At 35.2% G+C, this 18,071-nt stretch overlaps 1 protein-coding gene across 1 annotated transcript in view; it reads left to right on the forward strand.

Annotated features, from left to right (window-relative positions):
• ATP2B1 (ATPase plasma membrane Ca2+ transporting 1) overlaps positions 1-18,071 on the forward strand; it is a 133,709-nt gene that overhangs the window by 70,374 nt on the left and 45,264 nt on the right. The window contains exons 4-6 of the mRNA XM_039240225.1: positions 9,569-9,766; positions 16,038-16,292; positions 16,383-16,508. Of these exons, the coding sequence (XP_039096156.1) occupies positions 9,569-9,766; positions 16,038-16,292; positions 16,383-16,508 (579 nt within the window). The remainder of the gene's footprint in view (positions 1-9,568; positions 9,767-16,037; positions 16,293-16,382; positions 16,509-18,071) is intronic.

Here is an 18,071-nt window from a genome sequence, read left to right on the forward strand (position 1 = left end):
AAACTATGGTGAACCATAGGTAAGTCTGAGGAAGGCAGACTTACTAGTCTCTGGAAGGAAATTAAGGAGGGTTATTCTGACCATAAATGTATTGGAGAAGAACAAGAGTTCAAGATTGTGGTGATTTCTCACCGGCTGAAGTGGTGAGCAGTTTGCTATTACTGAGGCACGTGGAAACCTTCCTCCTTCCTGCTACTTATGTCAGCTGAGAGGAATGCTGTTTGCATGAGAACTCTCCCTTCATGGCCTCCCATCTGTATTTTAAATCAGATTTCCTTGATTGGTTTTCACATTTCCCCTTTGATTAAAATGTTTCTCAGAAAGCATCACTGATCAAGCATCAGGTCATTGATTTTGATTGAAATGTTTTTTCTTTATTTGTGTCAGTTGGTGCTTGGAAGGACCTTTCCCAGGAGTCATGTCCCATATGGGGGTGGTGGGTGGGTAATAGGTAGAAAGTGGAAACCATGGATGCCACATATGAGTAACAGGGCAGATATTAGGGACTCTCAGACATTTCCCATGCATAAATTCACATCTTACTAAGCTTATAAACATTGGAGATCATCTCAAGGCATTGACTTAACATTCTGTTTTCTACATTATTTTCATGACCTTTGGAAACAGCAGGAAAGACAACTCAAAAAAGGATTTGCGGGTACCATGCCTATATTTCTCATTGTCCCCAGAGCTGTTGGAAATCTTTGGTCCTGCTGCTGCCACCAAATCTCCTAGTGCTGACTAGGAAATTCCAGGTTGGCTGGTCAGCTTCCTTTTTAAGCCAAGTGGGTTGCTCAATGATCTTATGTAACTGAGTTTTAACTTCCCCAGAAGTGTTAATCCAGGTGCAGCAGGTGGTGTTGGCTACAGTGCAGACACCTCCTTGCTTAGCTAAAGCTAGTCAAGGTCTGTCCTATTTGTTCAGAGTCTAAGTCTCTTTGTTGGGCAGGTATTGTCTTTGCTACTGATTTTGCAATATCTTCAAGAGTTAAGGAGATATTTCTGATGATATTCCCGTTCATATTTACACCTAACCAGGGACGTATGTCCCTGCTAATGGAAGTGAACCCTGAATCATAAAACCTCCTGTTGCATCATTTCTGATTTGACAATACAGGGGATTCGACCAAGGAAGGTGCTTGATTTGGTTTGTGGAAAGTTAGGGGTAGCTTAAGAGCTCTTGCTTTGCTATATGCTAACTGTATAGGCCCAAGGTGAGTGATAACGACCCCAGATAAACATAAATCCTATTGGGGCACGAATCACTTTTGCTAAGGTGGCACTGTTAATAGATAATAGTTTTTAATGACAGATCCAACAGTCTGAAAGGCAAAAGTTACCCCTCCTTAACAAAGGCCTGGGAGAAATGGATGAAGATGTTATCTTTCCAGGCCAATGCCAGAGTTAAAGAAAGAAAGGGAAAGACAGAAGTTCAAAATTTCATGTTTGAAACGAAGTCTTGATGATGCATCAGGGGAGTAAGCAGTCAACCTCTATGTCAGCTACTTCTTTTTCTAATCATTTGATTCAGAGGTCTCTATCTGTGCAGGGCCAGATGTCAGGTGGAGAGCCTTTTTCACCTGTGAAATACATATTCAAGGTTTAAGGCCCTGAAGTTTGTGTGCCATCTGGGTAGTGAGGAGGACCTGGTATAGCCCCTTCCAAGTAGATTCTTGGGGCAGTCTTTGTTCAAACGGATTCTAAATCAGAAGGGTGGGAGAAACTTGGAAATGTTGCTTTGGAGAGTTGTAGCCAGATTTTTGAGGAAACTGGAATTCAGGATCTAGTTCAATTTACAAGTATATAACAAATTCAAGGACAATTAACAGGATTAGAATCTGATATAGACAAAGGGGGAAAGTAAACATGATTTGTTCTCTTCAAGTATCCTCATTTTTTATAGTAAAACTAATTTCTTTGCATTAAATGTTGCCTGATTATTTATATTAGTGCAGTAAGAATGGTGATTAACCATCTAAGCTCTTTTTAAGACTGCTTTGCCGGAATTTTGTAAGCAAGGTACTAGGTTGATTTTTCCTTCAAAGGGCTTTATTTGGTTCTGTAAAGTCAAACTGTGTTCTTTAAAACTTTAGTTCTATCTGAATCTATGCACATTTCTCAAGTATGATATTCCAGTCAAATCTTTGGTAATATTACCACTGTTCCTCTGTCCTGATATAAAGAGAAAAGATTCTTACTGAATCTATGCAAATTATTGTCATGAAAATAAGAATACTCACCAAGAGTTTCCAAATTCTGGAGGGATCACATACAGAGAAAAAGTAAATGTTTTATCTTTATTCATAAAGGTGTATCTTATCAAATTATTGTTAGCTTAATAGAGAAAAAGATTTCCTAAAATGTGGAAAAGCAAAACATAAGAGAACCAGTAATGTTTTAAACAAGAAGCTGTAAAAATTATAATAATCCTCCTCAGTTCATTTAGTCCCATGTTTTTAATTCCAGTTCTGCTTGAATTCAGTTTTGCCACTAGTTCTGGAAATTCTTACCCAGTTCAGTTTTATTATCTTAAAGTTATTAGAAAAGTCCATTCCTGAATCTTCTTCAAGATGGAGTGCTTTTGCAGAAACTCGTGTATAAGCATCAAAGTAAAACAGTAACTGTAAATGGCCAAAACGCTTAAAAGTGGCCATGGTTAAAAACCTCATGAGAGTTCATTATAACGCAGTTGACAAGGAAATTTGATTAATTTTGTGACTTAACAGTTTACGAAAGTAACTAGAATTACAATGTTAACATGATAAAAGGGCATATAAGATCTTTAGAAAATCCATGCTATTATTCGGACATGTTAGTAACAGATCTACGCAAATATATTCTAAGAAGGTTTAGCTTCATCTATTTTTAACAATGCTGCCCATGTAATTTAACATACCAAAAAGTCTAATTGATTAGGTTAACATAGCCTTTTTTTATAAGGAGAACAAATCCTTTGATACATTCTAGGGGCCCTCCGTAAAAACTTAAAGTTAATTCAATGTCAGAATACTTCCTTTTGGATTTGGTTTTTTGGGAAGTTTGTCAAAAATATCAAAAGATTTTGGGGCACCTGAGAAGTTCAGTTAGTTAAGTGCCTGACTTTGACTCAGGTCATCAACTCGCTATTCGTGAGTTTGAGCCCAGCAGCAGGCTCTGTGCTGCCAGCTAGGAGCCTGGATCCTGCTTTGGTTTCTGTGTCTTCCTCTGTTTCTCTGCCCCTACCCCACTTGTGCCCAATCGCGCTCGCGCGCTCTCTCTCTCTTTCTCAAAAATACACAAATACTTTTTTTTTATTATCAAAATATTTGTGCACTTGGTCAAAGAGGATCATATGTCATTGTGAAACAATACTTTAGGTATCCATTTAACCAAAGTGACAAAGACTTTGCAGAAAAATACAGGAAGTTAAATAGTTATAAAAAGCCTTAGCTCCTTTAATATTGAAAAGACTCAGCTTTTTTTTTTTTTAAAGTAATCAAAGAATTGATGAAGCCAAAACACACAATCTTTTTCTAGGCAAATTACATTAAAAGTAAAGAAAAGCCTTTGCTTACAATTTGTTCTTAAGAGCAGATAATGTTAAGAAAACATATTTCTTTTTTTTTTTTTTTAAGTTTATTTATTTGTTTTGAGAGAGAGAGAGACAGCATGAGTGAGGGAAGGGCAGAGACACAGAGGGAAAGAGAATTGCAAGCAGGCTCTGCCCTGCCAATATAGAGCCTGATTCAGGGCTCAAACCCACGAAACTGCAAGATCATGACCTGATCTGCAACCAAGAGTCAGACGCTTAACTGACTGAGCCACCAAGCTTCCCTGAAAACATTGTTGGGTAGGAGAAAAAACAAATTCCAGTTTTGTACCACTGTACTTTTGAAGTTAAAACTCATTTTTAACTAAATTTATTTTCATCTTAACCAGCTTGACCACACATTAAAATTCCTTTTAATACAAAGATTCCTTTTCCACAGACCTACAACTCTCTTTTTTACATTCAGATTTTATCCCATATTTTCTCCTTTCAAATAACTAGCCTCACTTTAGGACAAATTTCCTCAATAAAAATTCATTTATATTCCTTATATCTTCTTTTACCAAAAGCCCACATCATAAGTTTTTTGCATATAGAGTTGTTTCCCTCATTATTTCTAGCAGTTTTAAGCACCCATATTAATTAGAATTCTTAACCCTTAGCAACTTTAATTAAGAAATAAACAATCATGGGGCGCCTGGGTGGCTTAATCGGTTAAGCATCCGGCTTCGGCTCAGGTCATGATCTCACAGTTCTTGGGTTCGAGCCCCGTGTCGGGCTCTGTGCTGACATCTAGTTTAGAGTCTGGAGCCTATTTCAGATTCTGTATCTCCCTCTCTCTCTGACCCTCCCCTGCTCACGCTATTTCTCTCTCAAAAATAAGAAAAAAAAAAAAAAGGTGAAAAGAAATAAACAATTATGAACTGATCTTTATAAGAGCATTTTGTGAATTGGCAGATTTATAAATTCTTTTTATGATTGCTGAAAACATACTTTGTCATAGAAAATTTTTAAGTATGGCTAAAACATGTTTACTTTTAAATATTTTTAGGTCCTGTGTTCAGTAATCTGTGTTTCAGTATTTTATCTTATTTGGAAATGATCTGGATAGTTAATGAATTGAATTTAACTCATCATTTAATTTAGCAGAACTTGAAGGTTTCAGATTACCAAAAAGACTTGGGGAAATTATTTGAAAAAAGTTCACCTAAAACCTTTTTATCCTACTTATTACATCTATTTAGTTTACTCGCTCTTAACAATTATGTTTAGATTTTCTACAAAAACTTCATGAGACGTTAGACAAAACCTTCCCAAGCTGCTATTGTTGAAAAATTTTGTAACAGATAACATGAACTTATTTGATTACTAAAACCAGGTAGAATAAAAGTCATATGTTTACATTATATTTAATGCTGTCAACTATTTTAATTAAACCAAACCTAAGCCAGTTTTTATTTGCCAAACTCAGGGGGACCTGAAAAGCATTTAGGTTACTTTCTATTATATTTTTGAGAATTTCTATGAATACTTAATTCACATTTGAGTCAGTTGAATAGAACTCTTTTACAAATTAATTTTAGTAACACTATTGGAGGTAGACAATACTACATATATACAACAAACGTATATAGACACGCTTAAATATACAAACAGACACAGAGACCTTATGGCTTCTGTTTCACCCATTGTAAAAGTTCAATCTAACTTTTCTGGTAGATGTTAAGGCTCCCTGCCCAGATAGCTGAAGCTAAGTTTTAAAGGACCTTTCCCCCTTTTTGTTTTTGTTTTTTTTTTTCTGATAAAAATTACTTCCTTGAAGTTTGTACTTTAGCATTTACATCTCAGAGACCCAAGGAAGAATGCAAGTTACAGATCTTTAAAGATTAGTAGGGGAGGTTTGGGGATTGGCAAAAAGAAATGGGTAAACTTTGAATTGTCTCTAGAGTTGCATTTCTAGTTTCTCACAAAGATTTGCGAGATAGGGTTTTGCTGCTCTTAATTCCTCAAAGAATTGAGTTGTAACTTAAATGGCATTACAGCTTATTTCACTCATCCAACTACGTTATCCTCAATGAGCATAGGGAAGAGTGGCTTACCAAAACTTTCTGTCAGGCTCCGACCAGGGCTTCTCATCTTATTTTCTACTTTTTTATGTTTCCAGAATCTCTGGAGTTAATCCAGTTAAAAAACGTTAGAGAATTTTCTCTGAGTTCAAAAAATTATTTAACTATAGCCCTTACTTAGTTTGGTCTTTAGTGTGTGGCCTTTGACCAAGGAGTGAAAGGTACCTGAAGAGTATCACCTGTAGTCTCAAGTGATGTTATAAGAGGTAATTTAATAGTCTCTGCAGAGTGTAAAGGCAACTCAGACAGGATTTGTAGAATGAGTACTCAGAAGAAGAGGAGAACAGTAGGACTACTATGCCAGTCTTAAAGCCTTTTGTTTTTTGGTACCTCTTATGAATCTTTACTTTTTCACTAGCCTCATAGAAGAAATCTTTCAATGAAGCTATTTTGGAATTTTGACATTTGGAAGCTTCTGCATGCCAATAAAAATAGGTGTCCCATTCTGTTTGATTTGGGACTCCTTGCTTTCAAGTGTACTTCTTAAATGGTCGTATCTAACTGGAACATTTCTCATAATGGCCATTGTGATTCTAGGTTGTCTTTAGTAAGATTTTGCCATTTTTGTAGATATTTTACAACTTCTGAAACCATAATTATCAGACATACAAAAGATAGGTATGTCAGAAGGTGGCCTACTTAAGTCTTTGGATTTTATGGATCCCATTACTCAAAGCAGAAGTATAGAAAACAAAAGAGAGCTCACCAAGAAGGGTAATGCTTTCACAAAAGCAGATAAAGTCAGAGAGCTGAACCAAAGAAACTAAATTCGAATCCGAGAGGAAACCCACTGAACGGAAAGGAAGAAGACGGCTCATAGAAATGGAGAGGACAGAGGGCTCAGGTGTGACCCACAAACATTTATTAGTTCCCCAGGGGTTCTGTACCTTCTGATCCCACTTCATGACACCATGTAATGTCAACCTTAAGTGAAACAAATGGTAGTTTAATTAAATAAAGATGAGTTTATTCAGGAATAACAGTGGCATTGCCATTCAGGACAAGAAGACTATGGCAAAACATAGGTAAGTGCGAAGAGACAGAGGGGAGGCTAACTTTTATTAGGTTCTGGGAGGACATGGGGTGAGTTATTTTGAAAATAACTTCACTGGACAAGAGCAAGAGCTCAAGGTTGTGGTGATTTCTCACTGGCTGCAAGTGGTGTGCAGTTTGCTGTTACTGAGGCATGTTGAAATCTTCCTCGTTTCTGCTACTCATGTAAGTTGAGATGAGTGCCACGTGCCCAAGAACTCTCCCTTCATGGCTTCCCAACTCCATTTTAAATCAGGTTTCCTTTATTCATTTTCACAACTGCTTTTGATGTTGTTGTTTTTTTTATTATATTTTCTCTTGGTGAAGCTAATTGGGGCATAAGGAGATCAAATGGCCACACATGCCCTTGGCCTCATTGCCACTACCTACAGTCAGTTGAGCCAATGGGACTGGGCAGAAGATTTGTCATTATATTTATTCATAAACTATACTTAATGATTTCATGTCATATCTACTCTTTTCAAAACTAAGTCCATATGGTCTCATTAACCAGTTTTATCATCTCTCTCCCTTCCCCCAAGAACTTTGCTTTCTCTCTCTTAACAATGGAAGCCTTTTCCTGCATGCACTTAGATCAGGCTAACACCTACACCCTGAATTCCATTCCTCTTGCCTCTTCAGAGGCTTTACTCCAGTGTTAGCCTGTGTCTCTTGTATCATCAGTGTTGTCTTCTCTACTTGATTATTTCCACGGGTAAATTATTTGCCATTAAATCTGTCACTCATCTTTAAAAAAGCATAATGGATTTATTTATCTACTTTAACTCACTTTTACTGTTTTATTTTTCTCTGCTGCATCATACTCCTGGAAAAAGTCGTATAATCATAGTTTCCACCCATTTTCTAATTCCTATTGTCTCCAGTTCTTTGTAATCAGACTTCCTTCGCAACATTCCACTGGAAGATTTTTTATCAAGGTCATCAGCCTCCATCTAGCAAAAAGTCAGTTGTCTGTTCTCCACATGATCTTCATCTTTAAGAAAACTCTCCTTTTGTAGGCTTCCATATATTACATGAGCCTGTTCTTGAGCCATCCACCTCCCCTCTGCCCATTTCTTGGGGTTGCCTTTTCTTTCCCTACCTGATCATTAAATGTTGGGGAGTGTTTCTAGCCTTAACCCTTCTCATATGAATGACATCATTAAAATAAAAGATATAACAAACTTACTATTTAATATCTTTTTATAAAAGAAAGGGCATTTAATTAAAAAAGCAGCAAGCACATAATTTCAGAACATTTCAAAGTTTAGTCCTTTAAAACAAATTTTGTTTTGTGGAAAACCTTACTACATTGATTCCTCTATCCCTCAATTGAACCATGGACCAGTGTTAAATGGTTTCAGCCAGGTGTAATTGGGGAGCATTGCTCTAGTCTGAAGAAACTGTGGATTCTAAATTATTATAATTTGCAAGTTTCTTCTCTCATATTGTCTTTCCCCCAGTCACAATTACTGCTGTCCTTCCATTCCTTTCTTTCCACTGAACTCCATCTCAAAGCCTGGAGCTGTGTGAAGCTTTTCAGATGATGACTTTTGTCATCAGAAATCTAAAATGTTTTCCGCCCAGTATGCACTGACTTTGTTACAGTTGCTAATGAAAACATTCTCTGGAATCTTCTTGATACCTTTAACCAAGTAAATAAGTACTTTAAAATGTCTGTGGCCACGTATGTTCTCTGTTCTCTCGCTCCTACTCCCTGCCTGCCTCCATACTGAGGTTACTAGCTGAAACCCTGAAAACCCGAAGCTTCCCAGTAGTCTGCTGGTTTCCATTCTTGCTCCTTTGTTGTTCTCTTGGGATGACCTCTTGCAAAAAAAAATAGTAATTTAACTAAATTAATTATAAATTTAAATTTATGATGATAAATTGTAAGTTGTATCATTCTGGTATCTTTGCCTTCTTTGATATTTTTAAGCAGACTAAGGAAACATGTGTCACTGCTGCCTGTTTTCATACCCTCCCCCCCCGCCCCCCCAAAAATACAAATGTGTATGTACTTTGCTTTAGCTATTTGGGATATATCTAGGCTTGATAGGATCAGCAGGGTTAAATTTGAGGAGGACCTGCTTGATGCGGTAAAGGAAAGGCAAAATTGATGTTATCCAACTCTCTCTTAACCTCTTCCCTCACAGCTTTCCAATTCCACACTCCAGGCAATAAATATTATGTCCTATCACACACCTTTTCCCTTACAGTGACAGTGGGTGCTATCAGTCAGTAGCAATACCAGTTTCTCAAGCTGGAAATAAATCCTAAAAATAAAATTCGAAAGAAAGGTCATCCATAATTTCCTTTTTTTGTGTGTGACTTGCAAATCTTTTATCAGTCCAAGTATAACAGACATTTTAATGGAGAAGTTTTAGAGCTTGTGAGAAACGCTTCATTGTTCTTTAGTAAATAAGAGTGAAAATCAAAAAGTTTCTCTGATTATGTTAATAACTAAGATGCTGTAAGTAAATCAAATAAATCCATAATTCCCCATTTTGGGAGGGAAAACCTCATAAGTAAAGGTCAGGGAAATGTTTAATTCCAATATAAAACCCATCCAACTGTCATATCACCCCTGGTCTCTGGCAGTCTACAAGATGGTATAAAGTAGTAAGATCAAAAATAAACATTTTGGAAAAGTGAAAATTCTTACTCCAGTCTTGAGCTGTCTACTTGAAATATTTTAAAGCACTGTACATGTTTTTCAGTGATTTAAATTCTGTTCATTTGGTATAATGCATAAAAATCAGTTTGATCTCGTCTTATGACCCAATCTTGCAGTCTAAAGTATAATGAATGAATATGTTTTAAGTAAAATATTTTGTTTTGTAGGTAGTGAAACTTTTCACTGAAATTTGTTTCTTCTCACTAGGTTTAAGTGGAAACCCTGCAGATATAGAGAGAAGAGAAGCAGTGTTTGGAAAGAATTTTATACCTCCTAAAAAGCCAAAAACCTTTCTTCAATTAGTATGGGAAGCATTACAAGATGTCACTTTAATTATATTAGAAATCGCAGCCATAGTATCGTTGGGCCTTTCTTTTTATCAACCTCCAGAAGGGGATAATGCACGTGAGTAAATCGGGGAAGGAAAAAAAGAAAAAATGACATTCGGTGTGATGTTAATAACTTCAGTGCATTTGCTTAAAATTAAATATAATAATAATAGGTTGGCATTTATTGACTGTGCTAGACAACATTCTAGTAGTGCTTTTAATTGTTGTTAAAATATGCCATCTCAGATAATTTTACAGTAGCCCTCTGAGTTCATCACCTCCACGTGACATACAGAGGTTAAATAACCTGCCAATATGTGCATACCACATGTTGGCAAGGAGCTAAGCCACATATACGATGTGGTTTGTACCATCATGGTTTTTAAGGTCTTGAAACATTATATTAAAGTAATTGTAGTTTTTAATTTTGGGATTTTTAATAATCTTTTGGAAATCAGTATGAAAACAAAATTCTGTTCTCTTCACTAATTCCTTATTTTTCAAGTTCTTTTTTTCTTTTATTTAAATATAATCTATTGTCAAATTGGTTTCCGTACCACACCCAGTGGTCATCCCAACAAGTGCCCTCCTCAACCCCCATCATCTGCTTTCCCCTCTCTCCAACCCCCATCAGCCCTCAGTTTGTTCTCAGTATTTAAGAGTCGCTTATGGTTTGCCTCTCTCCTTCTCTGTAACTGTTTTTCAAGTTCTTAAATTGTATTATTATATGCATGATTTGGGTAATTGCTTTGCCATTCTAGAAATGTTTATACTACAACTTATCTTGACTAATGGAAAAGTATATCATACAGTGGTAGATCTGCTTTAACTTGTAGCTACTATGGTTTTGTCCTTCTCCTGCCTTTCTGTGTTCTTCATTTCTCTTTTAAAATTTCTTATTCTCTTTTTAACAAATTTTTTAAAAATAGATATTCCTTGACAGTACATTCTATAACTGCTAAGGTGTCTAGCTTGGGTTTTGGTCACTATATTTAAATAGCTATAGAGTAAACCAGTAGTATTAATTCTATATCAGAAGAGTGATATACCAATATTTTTATTTGTAAAAACTTTATTCTTAGGCCTTTCAAGTTATAAAGAGCTAAATAAATATTTGCTAACTCTAAAAGTTAGCTTAAGTAATAATTTTAAAGGAATTCCATTAAAGGTATGCCTGGAACTCATGTGAGAGTTGTTTTGTTTTTTTGTTTGTTTTAGAAAGTAGGTCACGGAATTAGTTTATCTGAAAGTAGAATTTTTCAACAACAGCTCTGTTTACATTTTACACCAGAGCATTCTTTCTTGCCCTGCACTATACCACTTTCCAGTTGAGGCCACCAGAACTTCTCCAAACATTGCCAGATTTCTGATAGGGGACAAAATTTCCTGTGGTTGAGAATCACTGGCCCAAATGAGAAAAAAATTACGTAATATTCTTGTCAACATTGAGTCAGATTATTTTTTTATTAAGTAAATAATACATACTTTGCTGTGGAAAGATTAGGAGAGGAAAATGACCATTCATAGGAAATAATATTCACCAAAAATCTCACTTCTTAGAGATTACTGCTGTACCCTTTTGATATATATTGTCCCAGATTTTAAAATGTTTTGTATGTCTTGGGGTACTCATGTATGTGTATGTGTACATCTGTGGGTAGGCAGGAGGGTGTGTAAATGTATATGGAATGTTTTATATGTAAAGGGAAGGTCATACCATGTTCAACATATAGGTAAATTCTGTAGTCAATTTACCCAACTATCAAAGAATATTGAGGATTGGTTTTCTAGAATTCAGTGAGTTAGCAGATTATGAAGTTTGGGTTTTGTTTTGTTTTTTTGTTTTTTACTTTTAACATTTTTCCCCCAAGATGATAAGAAGACTAAAGAAAAATATTTTCAATGGAAATGGATTTTGTTACTAACAAAGACAGATCTTTTTAGAATTTGGACTGCTTCATTTGTAGCATGTAGTGACAAGCCCTTTCCCAAATTTGCTTAAGGAGAATACCGGCATTAGATCCAACTGGGAAGATACTTTAAAAATGTCAGTGTCATAAGACACATTAAAAAGAGTCAGAATCTGCTAGAAGGTGTTAATAAAACATACAAAGATATTTTTGCTCGATGGTGAAATGTTAGTATTTGCATTTTTAAAACATTTATTAGTGTACTCCATGTATCTTTTCATAATGTATATTTTAACACTAAGTAGTAAATCTGTAGTCATAGAAATCTAAAGTATCAAAATTTCTTATTAGTACTGATGGTGTAAAAATAAGCATTATAGCTCATATAGTAAACACATCTTTAGTTACTAGTGTAATACCATCTTCTCAAAACTTTGGTCTTAGGGCCCCTTTATACTCAAAATATTAAGGACTCCACAAACAGATTTTGATTACATGAACTATATATGTAGATATTTACTGTATTCTTAATTAAAATTGAGAAATTTAAAAATACTGTATCAGTGCATTTAAAAATTATATCTAAGTGTTGTATTAGAATAAATATAATTGCTGTAACTATTAATGAAATTTTAAATTAAGTAATGAAAAGAGTATTAGCGTTCTTCATTTCCTTGTATCTCTTTAAGGTCTGGCATAATTGAAGATAACTGGATTCTTATCTGCTTTTGCATTTAGTGTCTTGTGTTAGCACACGTAATGTAGTCTTTGGAAAATTCCACTACACATTCCTGAAATAGAATGCAAATTACATCTTAGTATTATTACATAGTTTTGACTTTGGGGGATCCTCCTGGGGTTCCTAGACAACACTTTTTGAGAACTGATTCTTTATACTGTTAATGTACATACTTGATACATCATTCAAGAAATAGCTCAAGTAGAGAATTTTAAGAATGCGAATATTTGCCTTGTGGTAGAGAGCACAGACTGAAATTAGATTGTGCATCTCTCTCAGGTGAATGTGTTTACAGGAGAACACCTTTGGTGAAAGAGATTTTTATTATTATATTTATTCTCCGACTTTCCTGAAAGTGTTATTAGATAGATGTGTGTGTGTGTGTGTGTGTGTGTGTGTGTACATATATATACACACATAACTGGTAAAGTACAGTCCCCTAACTTTGATTTTTGTAATTATTTTTTCCCTGCAACTACTCTAAAAATTTGTAGTGATCAGCAGGAAAAGGATTTAATTTTTAGAAGTACTTTACTACTATCTGTTTCAAAATCATTCTAAATGTATCTATAATTTAAGGTAGAACTGTATGTATTGAAATATGGCATCAACTTGCTTCATGTTCTCTTTTGAAATATTTAGTCATCTAGTTCTAAATATGCATGTGAGATTTAAAGCTGAAAATAATATAATTGTCTCATAGTTCTTTTTCCCTTAATCTTTGTTGTATTGATCTTTAAACTTTTTTGGTTGTATACCTTATCAGGAAGAAATATGCACATATATCCAAAGGATGCATTTATGAATTATATATATATAAAGCTATCTATATAATGTATTTTATGTTTATAATGTATGTTTATAATGTGTAAGTTTTAAACATATGCAAAAATTGGGGCGCCTGGGTGGCTTAGTCGGTTAAGCGTCCGACTTTGCTTAGGTCATGATCTCGCGGTTCGTGGGTTCGAGCCCTGCGTCGGGCTCTGTGCTGACTGCCAGCTCAGAGCCTGGAGCCTGTTTCAGTCTGTGACTCCCTCTCTCTCTGACCCTCCCCTGCTCACGCTATCTCTCTCTCTCTCTCCTAGAAATAAATAAAAAAATTAAAAAAAAAAAAACTTTAAACATATGCAAAAATATAAATTGAAATATTAAAAAGATGAAATGAGGTTTCATATTTTGATGTTTAGTAACCATGAAATATCATTATTGATAACATGATTGAATATACATTAGTTTATAATTTTGATTTAACCTTGATTTCCCTTGATTGGGTTCTGAATTTGGTTTATTTCAGAACTTGGTTTTAACATTTCTCACAGCTGAAAAGAAACATAACATTTTGTAAATCCACATGCAAGAAGTGTACTCACTGATGATATCCCATCCACCAGTTACACAAAAGGGTTTTGTTTTTTTTTTTTACATACAACTGGTAAATTCCATCTTCTGCTTTTTTTAATTTTTTTTAATGCTTATTTATTTTTGAGAGAGAGAGAAGGAGAGTGCAAATGGGGGAGGAACAGAGAGAGAGAGACATGATTGAAAGCAGGTTGCAGGCTTTGAGCTGTCAGCACACAGCCAGACACAGGACTCGAACTCACTAATGGTGAGATCATGACCTGGGCCTAAGTCAGATGCTTAGTGAACTGAGGCATCCAAGTACCCCATCTATCTTCTGCTTTCAATTTGTTGTTCTTGTACACTATTAAAAAGTATTGCATTTTTACATTTTTAACAAAATGAGATCAAAATCAAAACCCATTGAAATGCTTCATTTGGAAGATAATATTTTAGCTGTGTTTCAAGTTGGTCAGCATGGCATTTCATGTTGGAAGATAATGTTTTAACTGTATTTCAAGTTGGTCAACATGGCACTTCAGCTTTCATCTGCTCTTTACCTGGAGCACATCTCCTGTCTTCTGGGCAGGTGGAGGGGAAGGAGAAGCTGTCCTACCCCTTTTACTGTTTCAAACATTGTAAACCGTAAGTTCATTTAACTAGTAATTGTGTACAAAAGCACATGGTCATTTCTTCAGCTTGAGTGTAATTCAAAGACAAGTTTTAATATTTGGATGAAGAAGTCAGCGCTCTCGACAGATTGTCCTGCTGTCTCCTTTGGAGAGCATGGGCTTGTACCCATTGATGGCTGAATCCTGCTGATAGGCCTCAGGATTTTTTTTTCTTTTTCTTTTTCTTTTTCTTTTTCTTTTCTTTCTTTCCTTTTTTTTTTTTTTTTTAAATCTCCTCATTCCTTCCATTTCACTACCACCAGTTAATTTTATTCTAGTCTTTGTCTTCTCTGACCTCATCTGTCCCACATACCTCTCCTGGACTAATCTTTATTCAACATCCTTATACTTCACATCATTTCTTTGGCTCATGCATCTATTCTGGAACATGTTTTAATCATTTCTAGTATCATTCATTTACTCATTCTTTTCTTCTGAATAACCTTTTTCCTGCTTTTTGTGTCCTAAGAGAACCATTGATTTTTCAGACTTTGAGCTCAACCCTCAGTAAGAAAGTTATGTAAGAATGCAGAAAAACATATTCCTTCGTGTGAGTTTATAAATACCCAAAGTAAACTTCCAAGAAAAAATACTTACCTCTATTATATGTATATTCTTTTTATTTTGTTCTGTATCCTTTTTCAAAATGCTAGTCATGAGCCACTGAATTGATTTTAGACTCAAACAGATTATAACCCACAATCCAAACAGCATTATTTCATCGTTCTTTCTTCAACGTTTTTTACTCTAAAATTTGAGTTTTTGGGGTTCTTTCCCCCTTCCATTCTCCTATAAATTTTTTATGCCATAAAAACCTTTTTACTGATTTTAATCTTTCCCTGGAATGCTCTAAAGCAATTATATGGCTAGTTCTCTTTTATCACTTGGCTTCTAGCTCAGATGTCATGGACACGTCTGAGGGACCTTCTGTGTTCACACAACCAGTTAGTCCCTTCCTTCATTTGATAGCATATCACCATCCTTTATTTTCTTTATGGCATTTACTATATTGAAATTGATTATTTGTGTTTTATTTTATGAAGTCTTCCTATACTATCTGCACCTACTTGACTGAGTATGGGTTTTGTGAGGAGAGGGACTCTCAGATCCTAAAATAATGTCTGGCATCTAGAGTAAGTACCCAAATAGTTGGATTAAAGAGTAGCACTTTGCTTACCTTTTCATGTTATGGAAACCAAGTTTTGCTTGTACTCCTGTAAAATTGATACAGTAAGTAAGCATGATTCATGGGTAGCACATAATACTTAAGATTTCATGTATATTTTGTCTAACATACATAATAATTGATAGCATTAACCATTTGTCAGGTGTGAAGGAATTCTCAATCACTGCTCTACCTACTTTCCAAATGTTCTCTCATTGAATCCTCAGGACTCTGTGGTAGGTGGTGTTGACAGATTAAGAACTTGCCTGGAAACTGAGATTTAATCTTGCTCAGTGTCCTTACTCTTATCTAGTGCCCTAGACTGCCGCCCTGTCCTGAGGGTGAGAATCTTCAAAGGAAGACAACTTGAAATTGACATAGTTTGCATTCTTGTCATTGTGGAATGCTTTGAGTTCAGTAAGGTGTTTAGAGTAAAATTAGCAAGGTATGTAAACATTGTAATTAACTTATTGCTTGTCTGTTTATAATCTTTTTTTGATAGCATTTTCTTTCTTTCTGTACAGTTTGTGGAGAAGTTTCTGTTGGAGAGGAAGAAGGTGAAGGTGAAACTGGTTGGATTGAAGGAGCTGCAATCCTCTTATCAGTAGTGTGTGTAGTATTAGTAACAGCTTTCAATGACTGGAGTAAGGAAAAACAGTTTAGAGGTTTGCAGAGTCGAATTGAACAAGAACAGAAGTTCACGGTCATCAGGGGTGGTCAGGTCATTCAGATACCTGTAGCTGACATTACTGTTGGAGATATTGCTCAGGTGAAATATGGTAAGTGAAAAAGAGCAATACCTCTGATGTTAGGAGTAAAGTTATTTTAATCTTGTTTACAGTGTACATTACAATTGCTCTTTGTTTTAGGTGATCTTCTTCCTGCTGATGGCATACTAATTCAAGGCAATGATCTTAAAATTGATGAAAGCTCATTGACTGGTGAATCTGATCATGTGAAGAAGTCTTTAGATAAGGATCCCTTACTTCTATCAGGTATGATTTCCTTTTGTATCTTTGAACTTTTTACTCCTCCACAACTATACACCATTGTCAGCAAACATAGATTCCCTAAGAGCCTACATGGTGAAGGACTCTATTTTATGTTAGCTTCTAGCCTTATAATCCTCAGGGATTTGTTGGGGTTTTTTTTTTCTAAGTTGGCAGAGATATTAGAGATCTTTGAAACCAGAGCCATATTTTACAAATGAGGAACATGAATAAAAAAAATCAAGAGATTTTTGAGAGTCAGTGATGATAATGATAAAACTAAAATATAAGCCTAATGATTTCTACTTTTGTGTTTTTCTGTATTACATTTATTCTTAAGGCCTGTTGATGTGTAAAATTAAAGAATGATTATATTTTTAAAGCAAATTAGTGAACTGTCTGTGATGATCTGTAGAGGACAGGTGTGTGTGTGTGTTTAACGATAAAATTCTTAAAATGTATCTAATCCAACTCCTGCATCCAACTACCAAGGAGTAAATCTGAGAAAAGCTATTTATCAAAGATCACATGGCTAATCAACAGAAGGCCCAAGAGTAGCACCACATGTACTAAGGAGGATTGAATTTGCACATAGGTAGGACATGTTCTGAGAAGGAAGAGGATTTGTACAGGTGAGGGCACTGTTTGAAATGGGGATGGGAGTGTCTACTTGGTAGGCTCTTGTGACAGTAACGGTGATAGCCTGACGTGAGCTTAATGGGAAATGAAAGGGAAGGGATGATGGGAAAATTCACAACCTGCCTTCTAAAATGCTCAGTGAGAGGAAGCAAGAGTACTACAACCTGCCTCCAAAAGTATGCCAGTTCCTTTACGTTTGATTTCCAGGTTTTTACTCTTAATTTGCTAGTATTCTTTATAGAATTTACAAAATTGCCTATAAGACAGTTGTTTACATATGTGTGTTAGATTGAATTATACTAGAATTTGAGGCAAGCAGAATGTTGCCTGTTTGTCTTCTATTATCATTTTCAGATGTTAATGGAATGCTAACAATACATTGTAAGGAGATTTCTGCAGATTTAACTATGTAATAACTTGGCAGCTATAATTTTTCAGTTCTTTGTAAATTTTATATTTTGATTGAACATGGCTTCACTGAAACCAGAGTCACTGTGACAAGAATCAGTTAAGTGAGGGTCACAACTTCCGGGTGTATACTTAAGTTTATCTGTTACCTTTTTAATATTGGCAAATATGTGCCTAAAAAGCTTATTGCGAAACATACTACCACTAAAAATCAGAGTATTACATATGTATGCATTCATAAACACAATATAAAAGGGTAGAGTTCCCAATTACAATAGACTTAACTTCTTCGGAAAAATCTTGGGATTTGTACAACTTCAAAATCCTACTCTACCAAGAACATTCTATTTGGCCTTTTCTTTACATGGGTATACTTGTAATTCATTTCAAATAGACAGGAATATCTTGAATATGTTAAGTATGATGTATTTAAGTATAATGTGTACTCATTTTACTTATTCCTTGCTATACCTCTAAGAAACTATAATTATTAACCAAACAAAACCTATAGTTTTTCCAAGG

The sequence above is a fragment of the Hyaena hyaena genome, unplaced genomic scaffold (genome assembly GCF_003009895.1).
Source record: "Hyaena hyaena isolate Hyena2069 unplaced genomic scaffold, ASM300989v1 scaffold_170, whole genome shotgun sequence".
NCBI classification, from domain to species: Eukaryota; Metazoa; Chordata; class Mammalia; order Carnivora; family Hyaenidae; genus Hyaena; species Hyaena hyaena.